Source organism: Fukomys damarensis, unplaced genomic scaffold, assembly GCF_012274545.1.
Source record: "Fukomys damarensis isolate Sample0158 unplaced genomic scaffold, DMR_v1.0_HiC HiC_scaffold_16, whole genome shotgun sequence".
NCBI lineage: Eukaryota > Metazoa > Chordata > Mammalia > Rodentia > Bathyergidae > Fukomys > Fukomys damarensis.
This window is the reverse complement of record NW_022900928.1, coordinates 19,348,149-19,356,600: the sequence shown is the minus strand read 5'-3', so window position 1 is coordinate 19,356,600 and position 8,452 is coordinate 19,348,149. Positions and strand designations below refer to the sequence as shown.

Genomic DNA, 8,452 nt, shown 5'->3' with positions numbered 1-8,452 from the left:
ATCCCTGGTACAAAAAAAAAAAAAAAAAAAGTTCATACATTTTTTACACCTGAATCCCACTGTTCAACAAAATGAACACCACATAGTGCATACTTATCAAATACTACTGAATTAATAATTTCAGAGAACGAAGGAACTTTAGTGATCATTTAGCCATAGTTCTCAATTTTCAGTATTCATCAAAATCACTTGTGGGGCTTAAGAAATATACATATGCCTAGGTCTCCCTATTCCTCCTGCTTAATACTCCAATTCAACTGTTTGAGGGTTGGGCCCAGAAATGCATTTTAAAAAAGCTTCCCAGGTAATTCAAATATGGAACCAAAGCTGAGAACCATAAAAGTATCATCAATAAAAATCCATTTTCCTAATTTCATAAAAGAGGAAAATGAACTTTGATAGGTGTGTTGTACTATCATGATTGGTCATTAGCAATCTAAACAGGAACTTTTTTGATTTTTGAGTCCAATGGCTTTGCCTTATACTTCATATATTTTTCCAACCAACACGATATTTTATAAAGAGATTAGAGTATTTTAGAGAAGATAATGCAGATTAGTTCTGTATGGAGCATGCTATTCCTTTCTAATAAGAGAGGGATGTATACAGTAGAAAATAAAAACAGAACTTGTGGGTTTAGTGAATGAAAGCAGGATTAGCAGAAATGGGATAAGAGGTAAATTAGTTTATTAGTGCTATGCAATCCTGTGATGCTTAGCATATCCTTTCATAAAAAGGATCATGTGTCTGGAAGATTTTAGCTTTACAGTTAACTGTAGGACTCACTAAGCTGGGACAAATCAACAGAGCATGGAGCTAAATACTGTAATACTGCCTCATGCAATTACAGTTGTTTCAGCAAATAAATCCTTGATTTACTGATTAGAATACAGCTTTTGTTTTTCAAATAAAAAATCTATGATATAAATTAACACTAGCAAGAGTATCCCCTCACCCCCTAAATACCTGTCTGGCCAAAAACTTATTCTGGATTTGAAATCACTTGCAATCACTGTGCACAGACTGGAACAAAATCTTTATGTGTTACTACACAGATTTCCATGTTCTGCTGCTATATTATGATCCATACCTAGCTGGTCATGAGGTGTGCCTCTGAAGAGAATTCTGTACGTGGTGAGGAACAAAGCTCCTTCTGCTGGCAGGAGCTGAGGGCCTCCAAGAAGACCTCCAGTGGCTTCTTCTCTGCCATCAGGATCAAGCAGAACTCGAAGACCTTCACATACAATTTCTTCTCCTGGCAGCAGAGCAGGTCTTAGAATCTTGGGCTAACAACAGAGAAAAGTATCTTAAATACAATTTTAGACCATTTATGGTCTTAAAAACCATAAACTACACTTCCCAGGTAGCCAAGTGACAAAACAAATTTGGGAAGAAGAAATGAACTTTCTGCATCCAAGTTTGAAAAGATTCTTTGCAGTAAAATCATTGGGAAATATATAAATGTTTGAAAAATCCAGTCAGTGCGTTATTTTCCAAACTTTACAAAAATGTCATAGATTTCTAATATTAAAATAAATAGAAGCCCAGAATACATTGTAAAGTTAAAAAGGAAACTGCAAATTAGTATGTACCTTATGATCCCATTTTTGGAAAAAGAAAAAAGAAGAATATGACCAACTTGTTAATGGTAGTGTTATAGGTTAAAGGTAAAAGTAGAGGTGGGGATGGGGCAGGGAAGACTGATGGGGGAGCTTTTCATTTTGTACAATGTATATTTATTTTATTCTTGAATTTTATAGAGACATTATTAGATTTGTAAACTTTAAAAAAAATGGATTCGTTTTTAAAAAGATCTGTCTTTCTTGTGGGATGTGGTGGTGTACACCTATAATCCGAGCACTTGGAAGGCTGAGGCAGGTGGGTTGCTATGAGTTTGAGGCCAGCCTAGGCTACATAGTGAGTTCAGGACCACCAGCCTGAACTGCATAGTGAGACCTTGTCTTAAAAACAAAAATCTGTCTTTCTTGACCAGGTAATAAATATTTATATTTTATACATCTTGAAAAATCCTGACTCAGTATCCTTTATATGAAGAACCACATCATATATTCCTCTGAAGTGATTGGGGCAAAGAAAAAAAATCAATTTTCCTGAAGACTTAATATATAATTTTACTAATAATAAAATAAAAACTATATAAATCAGCACTACTCTCTTTTTGGGGAAGGAGGTATTGGGGATCGAACTTGGGACCTTGCACTTGCGAGGCAGGCAGTGGAACCACTGAGCTAGATCTCCAGCAATTAGCACTATTCTTTTTGCTGGCTCTAGGGAGCTTAGAGCTAAATGTAAAGCCAAAATATAATTATCCCTGTCTTAAGTTTCTAGTAGAATTATTTTTCCTACCTATCTGAGTTCTGAATTCTCCTTTGAATTAATAGCTTTGTTTTTATAGGCAGGAGAGTCCTGAACCCTAGTCCACATATTAGCAGCAGAATAATCATCTGAGAGGCATGTTAAAATACAGATTTCCAAGGGCTGAAGATGTGGCTCAGTGGTAGAATGCATGCCCTGGAATATCCAAAGCCCTGGGTTGGAAGCCCAGCACCAAGGATGATAGGGTGGGGAGAAGAAAAATACACACTTCCAAGCCATGTTTCAGGGCATTCTGATACAGAAGGCTGAGGCAGGGTTGAGGACCCTAAACTTTTAGGAGTCCTCAGACGTGATGTATGGTCAGATTCAAGAGTCTTGTGCTTTTGTGGTAATTGTATTATTTTTGTTTTGGAAGTAGGCTGGACATAAAATCTTAGGTTGGGCTTGAAAGTCAGAATTAATCATAATTTCTGCCCTGCCTATAAAAGTACATTCAACAAGATGTTGTTATTGCTCTTTTATTGAATCCAAGAAAGGATACTGTTCCCATTTCAGTTTGCTTTTTATAAGGTTCTACAGGACAAACTCTCCTCTAAGTTTAATGTACGATTAAAATTGCATTTGTAAAAGGTTAAGACAAGGTACTTTCTGGAGCACAATAGTCTATTGTTACTATTTTTGAGAAGAGATGTTATACCCTGAAAGGATGCTATCTAAAATAATTACCTTCTGTATAGGTGGAAGTCTTCTACTCTCACGATGCACTGCTTCTAGGGTCTCAATGTGCATAGCTACAATTCCTAGGATGGGTCAGAGTACCCAAAACAAAAGAATGTGAAACAAATTTCAGATATTTTAGAATTAAAAGCTAATGTAAATTTGGTAGTTCTTAAAAAATTTAAATATAGAATTACCGTATGACCCAGAAATTTCACTCCTACATATATACAACAAAGAAGTGAAAATAGTACTCAGATACTTATATGTAAAATCTCACAGTAGCATTAATAATTCCCAAAAAGTGGAAACAACCTACATGTCCATCAACTTGATTCAATAAACAAATTAAGTTCTGTTATTGGATAAACCTTGAAAATATTATGTTAAACGAAATAAACCAGATGCAAAAGTTGAAATATTGTATGGTTCTACTTATATAAATCTCTACAGTAAGTAAATTCATGAGAAAGAAAGTAGATTATGTCCACAGGGGGTTGGGGGTGGGGAAGTAGGAGTTACTACTTAATGGTTACAGAGTATCTATTTGGAGTGAAGAAAAAGTTTTGGAAATAGTGGTGATACTTGCACAACATTGTGAATATAATTAATGACAGTGAAGTGCATACTTAAAAATGGTTAAAATGGCTGGGTGTGGTAGTGCATGCTGTAATCCCAGCTAGCCAGGAGGCTAAAACGGGGATTGTAAGTTCAAGGCCAGCCTGGGAAGTTCATTGCAGCCCTGCATCAAAGACAAAACAAAACAAAGCAAAACAAAACATTAAAAAGAACTGGTAGCTCAATGGTAGCATGTCCCTGGTTCAACCCCCAGATGGCTAATTTTGTGTTATATATGTTATTTATGCTACCATAATTTAAAAATATTTAAAATAACAAATCAGAAAATAAACAACTAGCATGGCTAAACTACATGATAGATAGGTATTATAGGTCTTATGCTGGAAAACTCTATCCTGATTCTCTAATATTTGCAAAGTGATTACCTGGTATCATACAGTGAAGGCTCTTGATGTGATCTTGAGTAACTCCACTTTCTGTACAAACCTTGTCAATAAATCGGGTAATGAACCGTACAACAGAATTAGCAATGTCATTATTCTCTGAATCTTCAAACCCACTCTCTGTATCATAGCTCTCAGCCACACTGCCAGCAATACTAAGAAAGTCAAAGAAAGAAATCACAGTCAGCATTCAAATGCAATAAATGACTACTATATCACAATGAACAGAACTGAAACTTGCTCCAACAGACAGATGTACAATCAAGTAGGCAGGGCTCACTTAACTCCAAAGCTCCTTATAAATGACAATGGTGAAATATGTTCTACTTGTCTATATTTGTAAACTACTGTCAGATCCTTTAGACTCAGACTTGTTTCTGTAAAGAAGACCTCTGTCACTCTCCCAAAAGTACTTAGAAACTACAGAAAATAAAAAGAGGACTCTTTCATTTATTATCTGCTACCTGAATCTTCTAAAATAAAGTTAATTACTACACAGAACCAGAAAAAGTACATGTCTATCTTTGCCAAAAAAAAAAAAAGTCTCTCTTTGGCAATTGGGGAACATTTATTGTTGTAGGAGAAGTAAAATAAGTTTCTTCAGTAACTTGCATATTCTTCTATATGGAAGGACCAAACTATCCTATGGCATATTTTCTTGCTAGAATGTCTCTCTGAATCATAACTTTTTGGGCCACAATGATCCCATAATTTTTCTGTAGGTGATAAAAATCATGTAAGAAAAAAAAACATTTGAAATGGAGCATATGTGAAAGCTTAATCCCTATTTGTATTGCTTATTTCAGCTCCAACTATTTAACAAATTGGTTGCTATTCACAGCAAAGAATCATTTGTTTGTTCTAATCTATTCCTCTTTCTTCCACAGCCCATCACTTTAAAGGAATCAGTATTAAAGTTAACCAGTATGGCCACTGTACCATCCTAAGCCATTAAAGAACTCAGGTGCCTTAGGCACTCATTATACACTAAAACAGCATGATCACCTAGACTGACAACTTTAAAAGAAACCAAAACTGTAGTTATTTACAGTCATAATGGTTATCAATTTGATTAGCAGTGGGAACAAAGCTGGGTATAGATTAAGGAAGTTTTCAAAAATTAAGTAGATTAATTCAGAATCCACAAAACAGTCTTGTGGGAATGTGACCAGTAAAATAATGTGAAAGCATCATTTCAGTAAGAGTCTTTTGGCAGCAGGGTAGATAACTACAGAAAGAAAGAAATTTAAAAAAAAAAGGAAGCCACTAAGAAATTATTATAATACTTATGGCTTGAAGTAATAAGGGCCTGAGCTATGTTGGTCATATAAAATAACCAAAAGAGGAAACAGAAATCACACAGGAAGAATGAAAGAAGAGCTTTGTACAGATGAAAGAAGAGCTTCATATATGTGCAAATTGCTGATACCAGGTTATCTAGCATGGAAGGCCAGAAATTCTGAGGTATTCTAAAACAAAACAAACAAATAAACAAACAAAAAAACCATTTGGGGTAGGAGGAGTGAGAGGTCAGGGCCAATGATTCAGGCTTACTGAAGGAGCTTTCTGATAGAGTACAATGACCTTTGACGGAGGACAGAGAAGAGGAGCCACCTGAAAGAGCCTGGTAAGAATTTATGAGAGCTAGAAGAGTACCAGAATGTTACAGCATTCACCCAAGAAAACTCAAAAGAGATAGAATTTTATACTGTTCAGGTAATTAATTCATTTTTTCATTCATTTCATCATCTGTCCAACCAAATACTGAGTAACTATTACATGCAAAGATGCTAAGGATACAGTAATAAACAAAACAAAGATAATAAGCAGATACAGGAAAATAAATCATATTATGGAAAATGCCATGAAAGAAATAGAATGGTGGGAGATAGAGTGACAGAGATGATACTTAGAGAAATCAGGAGAGCCTCCCTGTATAGGTGACAATTAAGCAGAAACTTGCATGAAGAATTCTGGGAAGATGGTGGAATAGTGCGCAGCAGAGAAACAGCCTCTTTCCTATTTGGAATCCAGATGCTGGAATATAGCAATGTGAGAAAGAGAAGGAAGAGGAAAGTGGGTCCCCAGGATTCAGCAAGGATCTGAAGTGAGAATGAGAGTGAAGAGAGGGACAACAATGCGCAAAATGGGCTTTCTCCCTGAGTCCCAACTCACAGCGTGGGAGGGGTGGCTTGAATCTGCAGAAGCTGGTGATAACTGGCAACCCAGAGGCCTCCACAGAGAAATGCACCAGTAAAATGGAGCAGTGAACACTAGAATTCAGTGGTTGGTGAGTTACTCAGGTAACCTGCACCTTTGCTGAAGCAACTTTTTGTTTACACAGTGGTCTTCAACTCTCAGCAAGGCACTGAGAGGCCTTTCCTCTGCTGTTCAACACTGCCAATTCAAAGGTATCTGGGTGGGCTTCTGGCTTTTGCTCGTGTACCTGTGCAGCTCTTTTTGAGGTGGGGGTCTCTGGTTGAGCCTGTGGGCTCAAGCTACTAGCATCTTGGTTGGGCCTTAGCTGGGAACTGCCCACACCTGTGCCGCTCTGGTCAATGCAAGCTTGGCACTGGAAGCTGTGGGCACTTAGATGGTATGTGGGTAGGCCTCTGACTATTGCTTGTGTGCCTGTGCAGCTCTTTTCCAGGCTGGCCCTTGGCTGGAACCTGTGGGCCCAAGCTACGGGGGTAGGGGTGGGGCCCCAGCTGGGACTGGCATGAACATGTGCAACTCTCCTCCACACACAACCTCTATATCTTGATTGTTTGTTCTTGTTTTTATACAAATAAGAACACTGTTTCTCATTTTTTGTTTCGTTCTATTTTTGCTTCTCTTTCTACCTTCTTTGTTTTCCTCCTATCTTCAACAGTTCCTAAAGCTTGTATAATCTTCCTGTTCTTCAGCCTTGCTTCTAATCCTTTTCTCTTCTTTTATATGTTTTCTCCTCTAACCTCAAAAATTTTCTTTCCTGAGGGTAAAATGACCATACTCACTGATTTTACTGTATAAAATTTTCTAGTCTGTTTTAGGTTTTATTTATTATATAAGTACAAATCCTGTTCTTATAGCTAAAGGTGGCAAATTAATAGTTATCATGGTTTGTCATTTTCTAGGCTGCGTTTGATGCTATTGTTATTACTGATTATATGATTTTAGCCAAGGAGACACAATTTTTCTAATCAGTTATTCCTCCTTGCATGACAAGACAGAGTCATAAATAATACTACAGGTCAGTGCCAAAGAATTAGGGGCTAGCTCAAAAAGTCAGCAACTTCCCATCTATAATAAAATGAAAGTAGGATCTTGCAACAGAATCAAAACACAAAAGCCAATTATACCTGGAAGACATCTCTGAAAAGTAATTTCCTCAGGGTTCTGATGACATCAATAAAGATACGTACCACAGGGCCCGTGATTTAGCTCAGTGGTAAGAAAATTAAAAATACCAGAACATCATACCTTCTAAACTGTTGGCTTAATAAAACAGTGGGGAGGACTGGGAATTTAGCTCAGTGGTTCCACCACCTGCCTTGCAAAGGCAAGGTCCCAAGTTCGACACCCAGTACCAAAACCAAATCCAAAGCCAAAAACAAACAAACAAAAACTACCATAAACAATTTATAAGCATCAACCCAGGAATTAAACTAAAAATATATAGAAAATGAGAAGACACAGAAGCAAGATGCAACTCCAGGTTTCTAGCCCACCAAAGGCAAACCCAAGGGGCAATGAGGTAGAACAATTTGAAAGCCACCCACCTGGAACCTCTGTAACAGTGAAAGGAACAAAGCAAATGAACGAGGCTCTAAAAAAAAAAATCAAATCAGAAATAATTTCTCAGAGATGATGGTCATAATGAAGGGTATATAGTCAATATAGAGTAGAAACTTTAAAAAAGATAGCTCTCAGGAAAATGATGGAAAGCATGAATGGCCTACATACGAAAGAAATGGAATCAATGAAACAGATTCAATCAGATATCCAGGAGGTTAAAAATTCCACTGAAAGTATATGCAGATGAATGGCAGATGAATGAACCAATGTAATGACAGAATATCAGATCTAGAAGACAGGATTGCAATTACTGATCATGAAAAAAGATTTCTTAAACATAGCAAGGGAGAAGGTCTGGGGCTTTAGTTCATTGGTAGCATGCCTGCCTCAAGATAGGTTCTGAGTTTGATTACTGATACCAAAACCCCCCCAAAAAACAAAAAACAAAAAACAAAAACAAAAACCAGCAAGAAACCACAAAATATCAATCCAACAGCTGCTAGATGATTCAGGAAATAATATAAGATTGATGGGAGTCAATGAAAAAGCAGGAGATAGCACAAGGAACCTAAAAAAAAAAAAAAATTTTACCGAAGTAA

The 8,452-nt window shown here is 36.8% G+C and overlaps 1 protein-coding gene across 7 annotated transcripts in view; it reads right to left on the bottom strand.

Annotated features, from left to right (window-relative positions):
- Positions 1-8,452, bottom strand: part of Sbf2 (SET binding factor 2) — a 350,526-nt gene that overhangs the window by 77,600 nt on the left and 264,474 nt on the right. For all 7 annotated transcript variants that reach the window (XR_778567.3, XR_004517428.1, XM_010615281.1 and 4 more), the window contains 3 exons: positions 4,059-4,231; positions 3,064-3,137; positions 1,091-1,286 (listed from right to left, as the gene is read on the bottom strand). Coding sequence is in view for 5 of the 7 variants with exons in the window: in XM_010615281.1 (XP_010613583.1) it covers positions 1,091-1,286; positions 3,064-3,137; positions 4,059-4,231 (443 nt within the window). In the remaining 2 variants the exon portion in view is untranslated. The remainder of the gene's footprint in view (positions 1-1,090; positions 1,287-3,063; positions 3,138-4,058; positions 4,232-8,452) is intronic.